Source organism: Brugia malayi, assembly GCF_000002995.4.
Source record: "Brugia malayi strain FR3 genome assembly, contig: Bm_014, whole genome shotgun sequence".
Taxonomy (NCBI): Eukaryota; Metazoa; Nematoda; class Chromadorea; order Rhabditida; family Onchocercidae; genus Brugia; species Brugia malayi.
The window spans coordinates 1-17,429 of record NW_025062291.1 but is presented as its reverse complement, the minus strand read 5'-3'; the positions used below and the strand labels follow the sequence as shown (position 1 = coordinate 17,429).

Sequence of the window (17,429 nt, the reverse complement as noted above, 5' to 3'; positions counted from 1 at the left end):
GTGAAGTGCTTATTTATATTTTTACCGGAAGAGTGGTTTTTATACTATGGTTTAGCCTGAGATTACAACAGTTCACTTTACATAGCTGAAGCTCGAGCTTAGCATCTGGGTTGTGAAAGTAAAGCCTGGCTACGCACGTAATTTTCTTTTTCCACAAAGGAAAGCAGTGTAAGCAACCAAGGAAAGCATAGCAAAACTGGAGGAGCAGCGTTCCTTTCTAGAAGAGGAAAATATAAGAAAATTGAATTTGGCAAGTGAGCTAGCAGCTTCTCTTGCTGATAAGTTTGTAATATTGGTAAAGCAAGCTTCTGAGGATAGTAGCTTTCACGCAAGAATAACACTACAAGATAAGGATACGGCTATAAACTAAGCGAACTTTTAAATAGTAAATTCTATAAAGATAACAAAATCACTGATTTTTCAATATTAGATAATGATGACAGAAAAATTACAAATGTTTATGTTATTGAGAGTGGTGATGGTAAAAAAGTTAGAGTCAGATGTTATGACTTAGCTAATTCTTCTCTATGTGAATGTGAATTGCAGTTTAAATGGTACATCAATGGAAAAAAATGCAACATTGCATAGAGTTCTGAATTCTTTTCGCATGTCCAGGATAAGATTTTTTTACCGACACTACTGCTATTCTATAGGAACAACCCTCTGGCCTTATAGCTAAAACAAAAACAAAATGCAATACCTCAAAAACAACTTTTTTAATATCTCCAATATGCACGTTAACTAAAATTTAGCATAGAGGTTTTTCATTTTTCACCCATGTTATAACCCCAATATTCATTCCATGGAAGTAAAATTTTTCTATGATTAGACAATAAAATATTTTATTATTTACTAGAATAGTAATAATAGTTACTGACAGCAATATCAATTTATAGTATAAGTAATATTGTTTAGTTCTAAATGTATGGATTTTAGTTTCTCTCACAATTGATTTAGTACTGCAGGCAGTACAAATTCAAAAAATAACGATCGGATCACAGAATCTATAATAGAAGATGATGATGAGTTTGAGATTATTGATGAGTTTATAAGTCTTCGTGATTCAAATAAAACATATTCTTTATCTTCTTCTTACCAAATAGATGAAAGTATTGTAGGAACAGATGGGTAGAGTATGCCATAAAAGAGAAAAGAGATGTAACTGTTGCCATCATGGGTGGAAGGGTAGCAGAAGAGATAAGCGATGCATCTTCGAATATAAAACAAACGTCTACTTATCACGTGCCATGGTGACAAAATGAGGCATGAGTGACGAAGTAGGACCAGTATGTCACAGAATGTACATAGTTGTGACATAGTTTCTGAGGACACTCTGAAACTTAGAGATGAAGAAGTAAGTCTTGGTGTTATGAAAAGACAAGTTATATTTGTTAACTAAACGCTGCAAAGATCTGATTGATGAGAGTGAAATGAAAGATATATTAATAACGAAAGCAAAGAGAAAGAAAATCCTCCTTCTCTCTCTCTCTCTCTCTCCCTCTCCCATATAGGTTATATTGAACAATTTTCAGTTAATCAATGTTAAACTAATAGCAATTCTCAAAAGTAGTAGGAAAGCAAATTGATTTGTTGCCTATAACACTTATAAGTTCTTGAGTAAGCTTAAAAGTTCTTTATTTGTCTAGCTTTTAGCTGATAATAGAATTAGCATAATTTATTTAATAGTGAAATGAATATAATTAATAAAAAACATTGTTAATAGCAACCCTTACTTTGTTGTTGTCACGACAGTCTGGCGCAAGTGAAACAAAAGGATTTTACCTGAGTGGCAGGTATTATAGTCGATTTTTTTGCCAGCATGGGTAAGTTAAAACTAAAATCTGAAGATGCTAATTATAGAATTGCAACAGATTTTTGGAATGATGGTAGAGGTATACCAGAAGAATTGTATCACCTGGATAAACATAGCTGAGCTATAGTCCACCTTTTGCTGCAAGTATGGCATTTGGCAACCACAAAGTTGAATTAGAGGCACTTAAATAAAATTAAAATTGATAATTTACAACCAATTTCCTTGTTAAATGTACGAAAACTATTACAAATTTTAAAATTTTTAAAAAATTCAAAATTTAAATTTGAAATAAAATTTAATTTAAATTCTTAAATTGAAAGTTTTATTAATTTTGCTGATGATTTTTGCGCAAAACTTAATTACAAAAACGTATTTTAATATTTAAACTATAAAATGACCACACCATATATGACAAGCTCTAGTGCAAGGCATATAACATAATCAATTAAGTTCAAAATATTGCTATTTTTAGTAGTTTTGGCACTTAATTAAAATAAAAATTGATAATTTAGAACCAATTTCCTTTTTTAATGTATGAAAACTATCACAAATTTTAAAATTTTTAAAAAATTCAAAATTTAAATTTGAAATAAAATTTAATTTTAATTCTTAAATTGAATTAAAACCATTACTAATTGAAAGTTTTGTTAATTTTGCTGATGAATTTTGCGCAAAACCTCATTACAAAATTTTAATTCTTAATTTGAATTTAATTAATTTCACTTCTCTAATATTAAAAAAAATTTTGATTAATTTCATTTCTCTAATATTAAAAAAAAACTTAGTTATTAAAGTTTATTTTCTTATAATTGATTAATTTGTGTGCATTGCATAGGTGCTGGTCGCATACATCGTGGTCATTTGATCAGCAGAAATATTAAAATAAGCTTTAATAATTAAGTTTTAATCGATATTTGATTAGCAAAACTAATTAAATTTTTAATTTTTGACAGTTTTAATTCATTCTCACAATTATAATTAATTTTTATTTCAAATTTAAATTTTATGAAAATTTATTAATTTACTAGAATTTTGCATATTATTCTACAAAATAAATTCCAGCAATATCAAAAATTTATTTTAATTAATTTTTAATATATATATATATATATATATATATATATATATATATATATATATATATATATATATAAATATAAAAAAATATCAAGTCATTAAAAAAAGTAGATATTTTGAACTTAACTGACTAATTTTTATGCATTGCATGGGTACTGGTCACATAATTGTAATCATTTGACCAGCATAAATATTAAAATAAACTTTAATAATTAAGTTTTAACCAGTATTTGATTAGTAAAACTGATTAAATTTTTGATTTGTCACGTTTTCAATTCATTCTAACAATTAAAAATAATTTTTATTTCAAATATAAATATCAAATTTTAAGAAAATCGTATAATTTTTAAAAGTGTTTGTATATTAAACTGTGAAATAAATCCCGGGTTGGTCAAAATTTATTTTAATTAGATATTAAAATGTTAAAAAATATTAGATCGTTAAAAAAAAGTAATAGCAGCAGCAGCAGCAGCAGCAGCAGCAGCAGCAGCAGCAGCAGCAGCAGCAGCAGCAGCAGCAGCAGCAGCAGCAGCAGCAGCAGCAGCAGCAGCAGCAGCAGCAGCAGCAGCAGCAGCAGCAGCAGCAGCAGCAGCAGCAGCAGCAGCAGCAGCAGCAGCAGCAGCAGCAGCAGCAGCAGCAGCAGCAGCAGCAGTACTGATGATCTCTATGTCATCAGCAAGTGTTGCTATGAGTTTGTCTTGTTGCAACCGCAAGTGCTGCTATTCTTCTTGGTGTATTTGCAACTTGGTGGGAAATAGCAGTGGTAGATTATTACTCAAAAGCAATGCTTAAAAAGAATCAAAAGTGGAGAGAGATATGAGGAATTATTTGCCTTCTCAAAGAGTTCAAAAGCCTATATAAAAGGCACGCATATGACATTTGCAGATATTTTCAATCCGCAGGAAATTGCAGATCTAATCAGTTACTTGAGTGTCAAGTAAACGATAGTCAGGTTGCTATACCAAAATAACATGGATTACAGCATTACTTTGCTTGATGAAAACAGTAAGTACATAGCGCACATTGCGAGCTACAAAGGAAAAAAAAAAAAGCTTCCATAGTCTTTTTTGGTGGATTTTCATTCAATATGAAAGGAATTAGAACAGCTGCTATTTAAAAATTTTGTCAAGAAACTCATATAGCATTTGTGTTATTTGATTACTTTGGTCATGGTTATTGGTTAGTCAGGTGCTGATTATACTGATTACACGATGAGTGATTGGCAAAAAAATTGTGTTAGAGTAACTCGTAACGGCAAGCAAATAATTATAGGTTCAAGCATGAGACGGTGCCTGATGTTGCTCAATGCTCTCCAACTTTCAGAAAGAATTGCAGCACTAATTGGTGTATCGTCTGCTTCTGACTTTACTGAAGATTTAATATTCTATCAGTTATCCGAAAGCAAAAAGAAGAATTAGATTCTAAAGGAGTAATAGATTTTACTTCTGAATATACAAAATTTTCATTAAATATACAAAATAACTAAAAACTTGGTATAGAAGATGAAAATGGCAAAAAAAGCTTCTTTTAAATAAAGAGACAATAGATATATAAACTGCCCTATGCGTTTATTGACGATAATGCTATATTCCTTACCAACTTCGTTAAATTTAGTCAAGAAGTTGAGGTGCATCTGATGAAGACAGTAGGTAGAGAACATAACAATCGGTTCATTGGAATTTTTACTTCGGATGATTTGCAAGGCAACATTTTATTTGGGAGAGCGACCAGAACCGAACTAGACGCACTCAGTGCTGATGCCCTACCAATTGAGCCACACCCACTCGATTTATTCAGAGAGCCTTTTCAGGCTATGTAATTGCACATTAGTTTGGTATTCATTCATCGTAATGCAGGGAGGATTTTTTTGGGAAGAGCGAGCAGAACCAAACTAGCCGCACTCAGTACCATAAGCCGACGCTCTACCAACTGAGCTACACCAACCAAAGCACTGTGTCCCCTATACATAAGTACAAAAAGAAAGCAGCAAAAAAAGTCAATGGATTATTTAAGCAATTGACTATTAACTCTTTTACTTCAGACTGTATTGTTCCCCTGATAAAACAGTTGCAGAAGCAATTTCATTATTGAAAAATCTTTTGGTATTCCTGTGATTGATCAATGCAAGTTAGTCAGAGTTTTAATTAACAGAGATATAAGGTTTGTTGATGGTTAAAAAAATCAGAAAAAAGTATAAAAGTCCCCGAGGTAATGACGAAAGAGAAGTTAGTTACAATACGGGAGCGCTTCATGAGAATAGAATAGAAAAGCTTTTGGTCATAGATGAAAACACCTACTCTATAGATTTGATCACAGTTAAAGATATTAAGAAATACAATAGATACCCTAATTCATGTAATGATACTTAAGGGCGGCTCAGAGTTGCCGCTGCAGTTGGTACTGGTAAAAAGGGTGGTATAGAAAGATGTGAAACTATGGTCAGAGAAGAGATTGACGTAATTAATGTTGATGCAGGTGTTGATGCAATGAAGATTAGAATAGAACCTAGATCAACATGCACAACAAGTAGTGGGTGTAGGTGTGTCACAATTTTCTGTAATTCAAAACGTTACAAAAAACATGTAAAGCAAGAAAAGTAAGATTGACTATCAAATTTTAATTTAATTAAGTGTAAAAAATATTAAAAAAATACCAATTCATATTTAAAAAAATAGAAAATTAGAAACTAATTTAATATTTTATATGCATAGTGCGGAAACTGGTCACATACATTGTCATCACAGAAAAGTGAATTGGTAGATTACTTATCTTATCCAGTAGATTCCAACATTTATCTTTATTGGCTCGTTGCTGTTCCTTTTAAAAGAAACGCAAACAGATTAACACAAAAAGAAGGTAACAGAACTATAAGCTTTGGCAAATCAAAAGCTACGCTCATGACTAGTGGAGAAAAGTGACATTTGATAATGTTGCTGGGATTGATGAAGCAGAAGAAGAGTTAGTAGAAATCGTTCACTTTCTAGAGCAGAGATAAGAATTTCAAGTGTTAGGCGGGGAAATACCGAAAGGATTTCGGTAGAAGTATGCTTGCTTGTGCAGTTGCAGGTGAAGCTAATGTGCCTTTTTTAGTATTTCTGAATCTGAAATGTTCGTTAACGTTGGTGTAAGTGTGTGTTCTGATGGATTTGATCAGAGGTAAGAAAAATAGGTGTGAAATAGATGCGATGGGTAGATATCGTGATATTATTTGAAAAAGGTAAAAAAGAAAAAGCAAATTAGGAGAGGTTTAAGTGTGGAGAATGACTTAAGTGTAAACAGATGGTTATTTTCTACAAACGGTGTTGAAGCTGGCCTTACTCTTAGCAAAACCGGCCTTATTGCAGTGACTTTGTTGACAATTTCAATATGAACTTGATTGTTATCTTTAGCTTCAATTTCATTTATAATACTATACCTATCAGGCTCCTTTATAGCTATTTCTTGAAATCCTTTTCGAACCTTAGACTAATGTCCATCTCTTCATATTTGTTTTTATGCTTTGCTCTGCTCAGCCCAATTTGAATATCAATATCTAGGATAAATGTGCTATCTGGATATTTAATTTTTACTAACTCGTGTAGGTCTCGCATTAGCTCTAGGTCAACACCAAGTCCGTATCCTTGATATAAAGTAATTGAATCGATAAACGGGTCACAAATACTCACTATCTTTCCTTTTTTTAGAGCTGGCAGTATTACTTTTTCAACATGCTCATATCTCATTGAAATGAGTAGCAAGAGTTCGGAGACGGGATCGATGCTGTCCTCTTACCTTTTTTGCAAAGTCAGTGCTGCTTGGTTCTCGAGTCAATACCATATTTTTCATCGTGAATTTGCTTAAAATAATTTGCAAGCAACTCAGACTGTATTGTTTTACCAGAGCCGTCTATTGCTTCAAAAGTTATGAACATAAGTTTTAATTGTAATACCAAAAAAGGAGACGCAAATATTATACATAAGAACTGTTTGACATTTAAGTAAAATCACAAATTATAAGTTGTAATATTCTCTAAGCTACGGTTACTCTGAATAGTCCTAAGGTAGATTCTGACTTCACTGCAAAGAATTTTACTCTTCTGGGGTGGATAACAAATACTATACATTAAGTGATTGTTGTGGAAAAAATGGTTTTATTGTAAGCTTTATATGGAACAACTGTCCTTACGTACAATCAGTTATTAGTAACTCGGTAAGTGATATTGATTTGTTAAAAAAGGATTATCAGGTGAATACAATAATGCCAAATGATGTAAATGAATACCCAGAAGATTCCTTTGAAAATATGATTAATTTTGCCGAGGAAAATAAGTTTATATTTCCATATCTCTGATTGACAATAAACAGGAAGTAGCTAAAGAGTATGGTGCTGTTTATACTCCTGACTTTTTTGGCTTAGGCTTAGGCTTAGGCTTAGGCTTAGGCTTAGGCTTAGGCTTAGGCTTAGGCTTAGGCTTAGGCTTAGGCTTAGGCTTAGGCTTAGGCTTAGGCTTAGGCTTAGGCTTAGGCTTAGGCTTAGGCTTAGGCTTAGGCTTAGGCTTAGGCTTAGGCTTAGGCTTAGGCTTAGGCTTAGGCTTAGGCTTAGGCTTAGGCTTAGGCTTAGGCTTAGGCTTAGGCTTAGGCTTAGGGCTAGGCTTAGGCTTAGGCTTAGGCTTAGGCTTTTAGGCTTAGGCTTAGGCTTAGGCTTAGGCTTAGGCTTAGGCTTAGGCTTAGGCTTAGGCTTAGGCTTAGGCTTAGGCTTAGGCTTAGGCTTAGGCTTAGGCTTAGGCTTAGGCTTGTTAGGCTTAGGCTTAGGCTTAGGCTTAGGCTTAGGCTTAGGCTTAGGCTTAGGCTTAGGCTTAGGCTTAGGCTTAGGCTTAGGCTTAGGCTTAGGCTTAGGCTTAGGCTTAGGCTTAGGCTTAGGCTTAGGCTTAGGCTTAGGGCTTAGGCTTAGGCTTAGGCTTAGGCTTAGGCTTAGGCTTAGGCTTAGGCTTAGGCTTAGGGCTTAGGCTTAGGCTTAGGCTTAGGCTTAGGCTTAGGCTTAGGCTTAGGCTTAGGCTTAGGCTTAGGCTTAGGCTTAGGCTTAGGCTTAGGCTTAGGCTTAGGCTTAGGCTTAGGCTTAGGCTTAGGCTTAGGCTTAGGCTTAGGCTTAGGCTTAGGCTTAGGCTTAGGCTTAGGCTTAGCTTAGGCTTAGGCTTAGGCTTAGCTTAGGCTTAGGCTTAGGCTTAGGCTTAGGCTTAGGCTTAGGCTTAGGCTTAGGCTTAGGCTTAGCTTAGGCTTAGGCTTAGGCTTAGGCTTAGGCTTAGGCTTAGGCTTAGGCTTAGGCTTAGGCTTAGGCTTAGGCTTAGGCTTAGGCTTAGGCTTAGGCTTAGGCTTAGGCTTAGGCTTAGGCTTAGGCTTAGGCTTAGCTTAGCTTAGGCTTAGGCTTAGGCTTAGGCTTAGGCTTAGGCTTAGGCTTAGGCTTAGGCTTAGGCTTAGGCTTAGGCTTAGGTTAGCTTAGGCTTAGGCTTAGGCTTAGGCTTAGGCTTAGGCTTAGGCTTAGGCTTAGGCTTAGGCTTAGGCTTAGGCTTAGGCTTAGGCTTAGGCTTAGGCTTAGGCTTAGGCTTAGCTTAGGCTTAGGCTTAGGCTTAGGCTTAGGCTTAGGCTTAGGCTTAGGCTTAGGCTTAGGCTTAGGCTTAGGCTTAGGCTTAGGCTTAGGCTTAGGCTTAGGCTTAGGCTTAGCTTAGGCTTAGGCTTAGGCTTAGGCTTAGGCTTAGGCTTAGCTTAGGCTTAGGCTTAGGCTTAGGCTTAGGCTTAGGCTTAGGCTTAGGCTTAGGCTTAGGCTTAGGCTTAGGCTTAGGCTTAGGCTTAGGCTTAGGCTTAGGCTTAGGCTTAGGCTTAGGCTTAGGCTTAGGCTTAGGCTTAGGCTTAGGCTTAGGCTTAGGCTTAGGCTTAGGCTTAGGCTTAGGCTTAGGCTTAGGCTTAGGCTTAGGCTTAGGCTTAGGCTTAGGCTTAGGCTTAGGCTTAGGCTTAGGCTTAGGCTTAGGCTTAGGCTTAGGCTTAGGCTTAGGCTTAGCTTAGGCTTAGGCTTAGGCTTAGGCTTAGGCTTAGGCTTAGGCTTAGGCTTAGGCTTAGGCTTAGGCTTAGGCTTAGGCTTAGGCTTAGGCTTAGGCTTAGGCTTAGGCTTAGGCTTAGGCTTAGGCTTAGGCTTAGCTTAGGCTTAGGCTTAGGCTTAGGCTTAGGCTTAGGCTTAGGCTTAGGCTTAGGCTTAGGCTTAGGCTTAGGCTTAGGCTTAGGCTTAGGCTTAGGCTTAGGCTTAGGCTTAGGCTTAGGCTTAGGCTTAGGCTTAGGCTTAGGCTTAGGCTTAGGCTTAGGCTTAGGCTTAGGCTTAGGCTTAGCTTAGGCTTAGGCTTAGGCTTAGGCTTAGGCTTAGGCTTAGGCTTAGGCTTAGGCTTAGGCTTAGGCTTAGGCTTAGGCTTAGGCTTAGGCTTAGGCTTAGGCTTAGGCTTAGGCTTAGGCTTAGGCTTAGGCTTAGGCTTAGGCTTAGGCTTAGGCTTAGGCTTAGGCTTAGGCTTAGGCTTAGGCTTAGGCTTAGGCTTAGGCTTAGGCTTAGGCTTAGGCTTAGGCTTAGCTTAGGCTTAGGCTTAGGCTTAGGCTTAGGCTTAGGCTTAGGCTTAGGCTTAGGCTTAGGCTTAGGCTTAGGCTTAGGCTTAGGCTTAGGCTTAGGCTTAGGCTTAGGCTTAGGCTTAGGCTTAGGCTTAGGCTTAGGCTTAGGCTTAGGCTTAGGCTTAGGCTTAGGCTTAGGCTTAGGCTTAGGCTTAGGCTTAGGCTTAGGCTTAGGCTTAGGCTTAGGCTTAGGCTTAGGCTTAGGCTTAGGCTTAGGCTTAGGCTTAGGCTTAGGCTTAGGCTTAGGCTTAGGCTTAGGCTTAGCTTAGGCTTAGGCTTAGGCTTAGGCTTAGGCTTAGGCTTAGGCTTAGGCTTAGGCTTAGGCTTAGGCTTAGGCTTAGGCTTAGGCTTAGGCTTAGGCTTAGGCTTAGGCTTAGGCTTAGGCTTAGGCTTAGGCTTAGGCTTAGGCTTAGGCTTAGGCTTAGCTTAGGCTTAGGCTTAGGCTTAGGCTTAGGCTTAGGCTTAGGCTTAGGCTTAGGCTTAGGCTTAGGCTTAGGCTTAGGCTTAGGCTTAGGCTTAGGCTTAGGCTTAGGCTTAGGCTTAGGCTTAGGTTTAGGCTTAGGCTTAGGCTTAGGCTTAGGCTTAGCTTAGGCTTAGGCTTAGGCTTAGGCTTAGGCTTAGGCTTAGGCTTAGGCTTAGGCTTAGGCTTAGGCTTAGGCTTAGGCTTAGGCTTAGGCTTAGGCTTAGGCTTAGGCTTAGGCTTAGGCTTAGGCTTAGGCTTAGGCTTAGGCTTAGGCTTAGGCTTAGGCTTAGGCTTAGGCTTAGGCTTAGGCTTAGGCTTAGGCTTAGGCTTAGGCTTAGGCTTAGGCTTAGGCTTAGCTTAGGCTTAGGCTTAGGCTTAGGCTTAGGCTTAGGCTTAGGCTTAGGCTTAGGCTTAGGCTTAGGCTTAGGCTTAGGCTTAGGCTTAGGCTTAGGCTTAGGCTTAGGCTTAGGCTTAGGCTTAGGCTTAGGCTTAGGCTTAGGCTTAGGCTTAGGCTTAGGCTTAGGCTTAGGCTTAGGCTTAGGCTTAGGCTTAGGCTTAGGCTTAGGCTTAGGCTTAGGCTTAGGCTTAGGCTTAGGCTTAGGCTTAGGCTTAGGCTTAGGCTTAGGCTTAGGCTTAGGCTTAGGCTTAGGCTTAGGCTTAGGCTTAGGCTTAGCTTAGGCTTAGGCTTAGGCTTAGGCTTAGGCTTAGGCTTAGGCTTAGGCTTAGGCTTAGGCTTAGGCTTAGGCTTAGGCTTAGGCTTAGGCTTAGGCTTAGGCTTAGGCTTAGGCTTAGGCTTAGGCTTAGGCTTAGGCTTAGGCTTAGGCTTAGGCTAGGCTTAGGCTTAGGCTTAGGCTTAGGCTTAGGCTTAGGCTTAGGCTTAGGCTTAGGCTTAGGCTTAGGCTTAGGCTTAGGCTTAGGCTTAGGCTTAGGCTTAGGCTTAGGCTTAGGCTTAGGCTTAGGCTTAGGCTTAGGCTTAGGCTTAGGCTTAGGCTTAGGCTTAGGCTTAGGCTTAGGCTTAGGCTTAGGCTTAGGCTTAGGCTTAGGCTTAGCTTAGGCTTAGGCTTAGGCTTAGGCTTAGGCTTAGGCTTAGGCTTAGGCTTAGGCTTAGGCTTAGGCTTAGGCTTAGGCTTAGGCTTAGGCTTAGGCTTAGGCTTAGGCTTAGGCTTAGGCTTAGGCTTAGGCTTAGGCTTAGGCTTAGGCTTAGGCTTAGGCTTAGGCTTAGGCTTAGGCTTAGGCTTAGCTTAGGCTTAGGCTTAGCTTAGGCTTAGGCTTAGGCTTAGGCTTAGGCTTAGGCTTAGGCTTAGGCTTAGGCTTAGGCTTAGGCTTAGGCTTAGGCTTAGGCTTAGGCTTAGGCTTAGGCTTAGGCTTAGCTTAGGCTTAGGCTTAGGCTTAGGCTTAGGCTTAGGCTTAGGCTTAGGCTTAGCTTAGGCTTAGGCTTAGGCTTAGGCTTAGGCTTAGGCTTAGGCTTAGGCTTAGGCTTAGGCTTAGGCTTAGGCTAGGCTTAGGCTTAGGCTTAGGCTTAGGCTTAGGCTTAGGCTTAGGCTTAGGCTTAGGCTTAGGCTTAGGCTTAGGCTTAGGCTTAGTTAGCTTAGGCTTAGGCTTAGGCTTAGGCTTAGGCTTAGGCTTAGGCTTAGGCTTAGGCTTAGGCTTAGGCTTAGGCTTAGGCTTAGGCTTAGGCTTAGGCTTAGGCTTAGGCTTAGGCTTAGGCTTAGGCTTAGGCTTAGGCTTAGGCTTAGGCTTAGCTTAGGCTTAGGCTTAGGCTTAGGCTTAGGCTTAGGCTTAGGCTTAGGCTTAGGCTTAGCTTAGGCTTAGGCTTAGGCTTAGGCTTAGGCTTAGGCTTAGGCTTAGGCTTAGGCTTAGGCTTAGGCTTAGGCTTAGGCTTAGGCTTAGGCTTAGGCTTAGGCTTAGCTTAGGCTTAGGCTTAGGCTTAGCTTAGGCTTAGGCTTAGGCTTAGGCTTAGGCTTAGGCTTAGGCTTAGGCTTAGGCTTAGGCTTAGGCTTAGGCTTAGGCTTAGGCTTAGGCTTAGGCTTAGCTTAGGCTTAGGCTTAGGCTTAGGCTTAGGCTTAGGCTTAGCTTAGCTTAGGCTTAGGCTTAGGCTTAGGCTTAGGCTTAGGCTTAGGCTTAGGCTTAGGCTTAGGCTTAGGCTTAGGCTTAGGCTTAGGCTTAGGCTTAGGCTTAGGCTTAGGCTTAGGCTTAGGCTTAGGCTTAGGCTTAGGCTTAGGCTTAGGCTTAGGCTTAGGCTTAGGCTTAGGCTTAGGCTTAGGCTTAGGCTTAGGCTTAGTGCTTAGGCTTAGGCTTAGGCTTAGGCTTAGGCTTAGGCTTAGGCTTAGGCTTAGGCTTAGGCTTAGGCTTAGGCTTAGGCTTAGGCTTAGGCTTAGGCTTAGGCTTAGGCTTAGGCTTAGGCTTAGGCTTAGGCTTAGGCTTAGGCTTAGGCTTAGGCTTAGGCTTAGGCTTAGGCTTAGGCTTAGGCTTAGGCTTAGGCTTAGGCTTAGGCTTAGGCTTAGGCTTAGGCTTAGGCTTAGGCTTAGGCTTAGGCTTAGGCTTAGGCTTAGGCTTAGGCTTAGGCTTAGGCTTAGGCTTAGGCTTAGGCTTAGGCTTAGGCTTAGGCTTAGCTTAGGCTTAGGCTTAGGCTTAGGCTTAGGCTTAGGCTTAGGCTTAGGCTTAGGCTTAGGCTTAGGCTTAGGCTAGGTTAGGCTTAGGCTTAGGCTTAGGCTTAGGCTTAGGCTTAGGCTTAGGCTTAGGCTTAGGCTTAGGCTTAGGCTTAGGCTTAGGCTTAGGCTTAGGCTTAGGCTTAGGCTTAGGCTTAGGCTTAGGCTTAGGCTTAGGCTTAGGCTTAGGCTTAGGCTTAGGCTTAGGCTTAGGCTTAGGCTTAGGCTTAGGCTTAGGCTTAGGCTTAGGCTTAGGCTTAGGCTTAGGCTTAGGCTTAGGCTTAGGCTTAGGCTTAGGCTTAGGCTTAGGCTTAGCTTAGGCTTAGGCTTAGGCTTAGGCTTAGGCTTAGGCTTAGGCTTAGGCTTAGGCTTAGGCTTAGGCTTAGGCTTAGGCTTAGGCTTAGGCTTAGGTTAGGTTAGGCTTAGGCTTAGGCTTAGGCTTAGGCTTAGGCTTAGGCTTAGGCTTAGGCTTAGGCTTAGGCTTAGGCTTAGGCTTAGGCTTAGGCTTAGGCTTAGGCTTAGGCTTAGGCTTAGGCTTAGGCTTAGGCTTAGGCTTGGCTTAGGTTAGGCTTAGGCTTAGGCTTAGGCTTAGGCTTAGGCTTAGGCTTAGGCTTAGGCTTAGGCTTAGGCTTAGGCTTAGGCTTAGGCTTAGGCTTAGGCTTAGGCTTAGGCTTAGGCTTAGCTTAGGCTTAGGCTTAGGCTTAGGCTTAGGCTTAGGCTTAGGCTTAGGCTTAGGCTTAGGCTTAGGCTTAGGCTTAGGCTTAGGCTTAGGCTTAGGCTTAGGCTTAGGCTTAGGCTTAGGTTAGCTTAGGCTTAGGCTTAGGCTTAGGCTTAGGCTTAGGCTTAGGCTTAGGCTTAGGCTTAGGCTTAGGCTTAGGCTTAGGCTTAGGCTTAGGCTTAGGCTTAGGCTTAGGTTAGGCTTAGGCTTAGGCTTAGGCTTAGGCTTAGGCTTAGGCTTAGGCTTAGGCTTAGGCTTAGGCTTAGGCTTAGGCTTAGGCTTAGGCTTAGGCTTAGGCTTAGGCTTAGCTTAGGCTTAGGCTTAGGCTTAGGCTTAGGCTTAGGCTTAGGCTTAGGCTAGGCTTAGGCTTAGGCTTAGGCTTAGGCTTAGGCTTAGGCTTAGGCTTAGGCTTAGGCTTAGGCTTAGGCTTAGGCTTAGGCTTAGGCTTAGGCTTAGCTTAGGCTTAGGCTTAGGCTTAGCTTAGGCTTAGGCTTAGGCTTAGGCTTAGGCTTAGGTTAGGCTTAGGCTTAGCTTAGGCTTAGGCTTAGGCTTAGGCTTAGGCTTAGGCTTAGGCTTAGGCTTAGGCTTAGGCTTAGGCTTAGGCTTAGGCTTAGGCTTAGGCTTAGGCTTAGGCTTAGGCTTAGGCTTAGGCTTAGGCTTAGCTTAGGCTTAGGCTTAGGCTTAGGCTTAGGCTTAGGCTTAGGCTTAGGCTTAGGCTTAGGCTTAGGCTTAGGCTTAGGCTTAGGCTTAGGCTTAGGCTTAGGCTTAGCTAGGCTTAGGCTTAGGCTTAGGCTTAGGCTTAGGCTTAGCTTAGGCTTAGGCTTAGGCTTAGGCTTAGGCTTAGGCTTAGGCTTAGGCTTAGCTTAGGCTTAGGCTTAGGCTTAGGCTTAGGCTTAGGCTTAGGCTTAGGCTTAGGCTTAGGCTTAGGCTTAGGCTTAGGCTTAGGCTTAGGCTTAGGCTTAGGCTTAGGCTTAGGCTTAGGCTTAGGCTTAGGCTTAGGCTTAGGCTTAGGCTTAGCTTAGGCTTAGTAGGCTTAGGCTTAGGCTTAGGCTTAGGCTTAGGCTTAGGCTTAGGCTTAGGCTTAGGCTTAGGCTTAGGCTTAGGCTTAGGCTTAGGCTTAGGCTTAGGCTTAGGCTTAGGCTTAGGCTTAGGCTTAGGCTTAGGCTTAGGCTTAGGCTTAGGCTTAGGCTTAGGCTTAGGCTTAGGCTTAGGCTTAGGCTTAGGCTTAGGCTTAGGCTTAGGCTTAGGCTTAGGCTTAGGCTTAGGCTTAGGCTTAGGCTTAGGCTTAGGCTTAGGCTTAGGCTTAGGCTTAGGCTTAGGCTTAGCTTAGGCTTAGGCTTAGGCTTAGGCTTAGGCTTAGGCTTAGGCTTAGGCTTAGGCTTAGGCTTAGGCTTAGGCTTAGGCTTAGGCTTAGCTTAGGCTTAGGCTTAGGCTTAGGCTTAGGCTTAGGCTTAGGCTTAGGCTTAGGCTTAGGCTTAGGCTTAGGCTTAGGCTTAGGCTTAGGCTTAGGCTTAGGCTTAGGCTTAGGCTTAGGCTTAGGCTTAGGCTTAGGCTTAGGCTTAGGCTTAGGCTTAGGCTTAGGCTTAGGCTTAGGCTTAGGCTTAGGCTTAGGCTTAGGCTTAGGCTTAGGCTTAGGCTTAGGCTTAGGCTTAGGCTTAGGCTTAGGCTTAGGCTTAGGCTTAGGCTTAGGCTTAGGCTTAGCTTAGGCTTAGGCTTAGGCTTAGGCTTAGCTTAGGCTTAGGCTTAGGCTTAGGCTTAGGCTTAGGCTTAGGCTTAGGCTTAGGCTTAGGCTTAGGCTTAGGCTTAGGCTTAGGCTTAGGGCTTAGGCTTAGGCTTAGGCTTAGGTTAGGCTTAGGCTTAGGCTTAGGCTTAGGCTAGGCTTAGGCTTAGGCTTAGGCTTAGGCTTAGGCTTAGGCTTAGGCTTAGGCTAGCTTAGGCTTAGCTTAGGCTTAGGCTTAGGCTTAGGCTTAGGTTAGGCTTAGGCTTAGCTTAGGCTTAGGCTTAGGCTTAGGCTTAGGCTTAGGCTTAGGCTTAGGCTTAGGCTTAGGCTTAGGCTTAGGCTTAGGCTTAGGCTTAGGCTTAGGCTTAGGCTTAGGCTTAGCTTAGCTTAGGCTTAGGCTTAGGCTTAGGCTTAGGCTTAGGCTTAGGCTTAGGCTTAGGCTTAGGCTTAGGCTTAGGCTTAGGCTTAGGCTTAGGCTTAGGCTTAGGCTTAGGCTTAGCTTAGGCTTAGGCTTAGGCTTAGGCTTAGGCTTAGGCTTAGGCTTAGGCTTAGGCTTAGGTTAGGCTTAGGCTTAGGCTTAGGCTTAGGCTTAGGCTTAGGCTTAGGCTTAGGCTTAGGCTTAGGCTTAGGCTTAGGCTAGGTTAGGTTTAGGCTTAGGCTTAGGCTTAGCTTAGGCCTTAGGCTTAGGCTTAGGCTTAGGCTTAGGCTTAGCTTAGGCTTAGGCTTAGCTTAGGCTTAGGCTTAGGCTTAGGCTTAGGCTTAGGCTTAGGCTTAGGCTTAGGCTTAGGCTTAGGCTTAGGCTTAGGCTTAGGCTTAGGCTTAGGCTTAGGCTTAGGCTTAGGCTTAGGCTTAGGCTTAGGCTTAGGCTTAGGCTTAGGCTTAGGCTTAGGCTTAGGCTTAGGCTTAGGCTTAGGCTTAGGCTTAGGCTTAGGCTTAGGCTTAGGCTTAGGCTTAGGCTTAGGCTTAGGCTTAGCTTAGGCTTAGCTTAGGCTTAGGCTTAGGCTTAGGCTTAGGCTTAGGCTTAGGCTTAGGCTTAGGCTTAGGCTTAGCTTAGGCTTAGGCTTAGCTTAGGCTTAGGCTTAGGCTTAGGCTTAGGCTTAGGCTTAGGCTTAGGCTTAGGCTTAGGCTTAGGCTTAGGCTTAGGCTTAGGCTTAGGCTTAGGCTTAGGCTTAGGCTTAGGCTTAGGCAGCTTAGCTTAGGCTTAGGCTTAGGCTTAGGCTTAGGCTTAGGCTTAGGCTTAGGCTTGGCTTAGGCTTAGGCTTAGGCTTAGGCTTAGGCTTAGGCTTAGGCTTAGGCTTAGGCTTAGGCTTAGGCTTAGGCTTAGGCTTAGGCTTAGGCTTAGGCTTAGGATTAGGCTTAGGCTTAGGCTTAGGCTTAGGCTTAGGCTTAGGCTTAGGCTTAGGCTTAGGCTTAGGCTTAGGCTTAGGCTTAGGCTTAGGCTTAGGCTTAGGCTTAGGCTTAGGCTTAGGCTTAGCTTAGGCCTTAGGCTTAGGCTTAGGCTTAGGCTTAGGCTTAGGCTTAGGCTTAGGCTTAGACTTAGGCTTAGGCTTAGGCTTAGGCTTAGGCTTAGGCTTAGGCTTAGGCTTAGGCTTAGGCTTAGGCTTAGGCTTAGGCTTAGGCTTTAGGCTTAGGCTTAGGCTTAGGCTTAGGCTTAGGCTTAGGCTTAGGCTTAGGCTTAGGCTTAGGCTTAAGGCTTAGGCTTAGGCTTAGGCTTAGGCTTAGGCTTAGGCTTAGGCTTAGGCTTAGGCTTAGGCTTAGGCTTAGGCTTAGGCTTACGGTTAGGCTTAGGCTTAGGCTTAGGCTTAGGCTTAGGCTTAGGCTTAGGCTTAGGCTTAGCTTAGGCTCTTAGGCTTAGGCTTAGGCTTAGGCTTAGTTTAGGCTTAGGTTAGCTTAGGCTTAGGCTTAGGCTTAGGCTTAGGCTTAGCTTGCTTAGGCTTAGGCTTAGGCTTAGGCTTAGGCTTAGGCTTAGGCTTAGCTTAGGCTTAGGCTTAGGCTTAGGCTAGGCTTAGGCTTAGGCTTAGGCTTAGGCTTAGGCTTAGGCTTAGGCTTAGGCTTAGGCTTAGGCTTAGGCTTAGGCTTAGGCTTGGCTTAGGCTTAGGCTTAGGCTTAGGCTTAGGCTTAGGCTTAGGCTTAGGCTTAGGCTTAGGCTTAGGCTTAGCTTAGGCTTAGGCTTAGGCTTAGGCTTAGGCTTAGGCTTAGGCTTAGGCTTAGGCTTAGGCTTAGGCTTAGGCTTAGGCTTAGGCTTAGGCTTAGCCTTGGCTTAGGCTTAGGCTTAGGCTTAGGCTTAGGCTTAGGCTTAGGCTTAGGCTTAGGCTTAGGCTTAGGCTTAGGCTTAGGCTTAGGCTTAGGCTTAGGCTTAGGCTTAGGCTT

At 42.1% G+C, this 17,429-nt stretch overlaps 1 protein-coding gene, 1 non-coding gene and 5 pseudogenes across 7 annotated transcripts; 5 read left to right on the top strand and 2 right to left on the bottom strand.

Moving 5' to 3' along the window:
• The first annotated feature begins 109 nt into the window (after nucleotides 1-109).
• Bm18327 lies at nucleotides 110-349 on the top strand (annotated as a pseudogene). Its single transcript has one exon. A coding segment is annotated over exon 1 (240 nt).
• A 1,458-nt stretch (nucleotides 350-1,807) lies between these two features.
• Bm18326 lies at nucleotides 1,808-1,930 on the top strand (annotated as a pseudogene). Its single transcript has one exon. A coding segment is annotated over exon 1 (123 nt).
• On the top strand, nucleotides 1,820-14,669 carry Bm17128 (Uncharacterized protein; the record flags this gene model as incomplete). The annotated part of the gene is made up of 8 exons (XM_043082835.1): nucleotides 1,820-1,892; nucleotides 3,351-3,581; nucleotides 5,261-5,425; nucleotides 7,552-7,663; nucleotides 9,930-10,060; nucleotides 12,063-12,253; nucleotides 13,423-13,534; nucleotides 14,362-14,669. The coding sequence occupies 8 exons, from the start codon at nucleotides 1,820-1,822 to the stop codon at nucleotides 14,667-14,669; spliced, it is 1,323 nt and encodes a 440-aa protein (XP_042938769.1).
• Bm16059 lies at nucleotides 3,523-3,610 on the bottom strand. The gene has a single exon (XR_006228043.1). It is a non-coding gene; the product is annotated as an Unclassified non-coding RNA Bm16059 (non-coding RNA).
• Nucleotides 4,879-5,415, top strand: Bm18325 (annotated as a pseudogene). Its single transcript has one exon. A coding segment is annotated over exon 1 (537 nt).
• Nucleotides 6,690-6,800, bottom strand: Bm18324 (annotated as a pseudogene). The gene has a single exon. A coding segment is annotated over exon 1 (111 nt).
• On the top strand, nucleotides 7,216-7,278 carry Bm18323 (annotated as a pseudogene). The gene has a single exon. A coding segment is annotated over exon 1 (63 nt).
• Nucleotides 14,670-17,429: the final 2,760 nt, after the last annotated feature.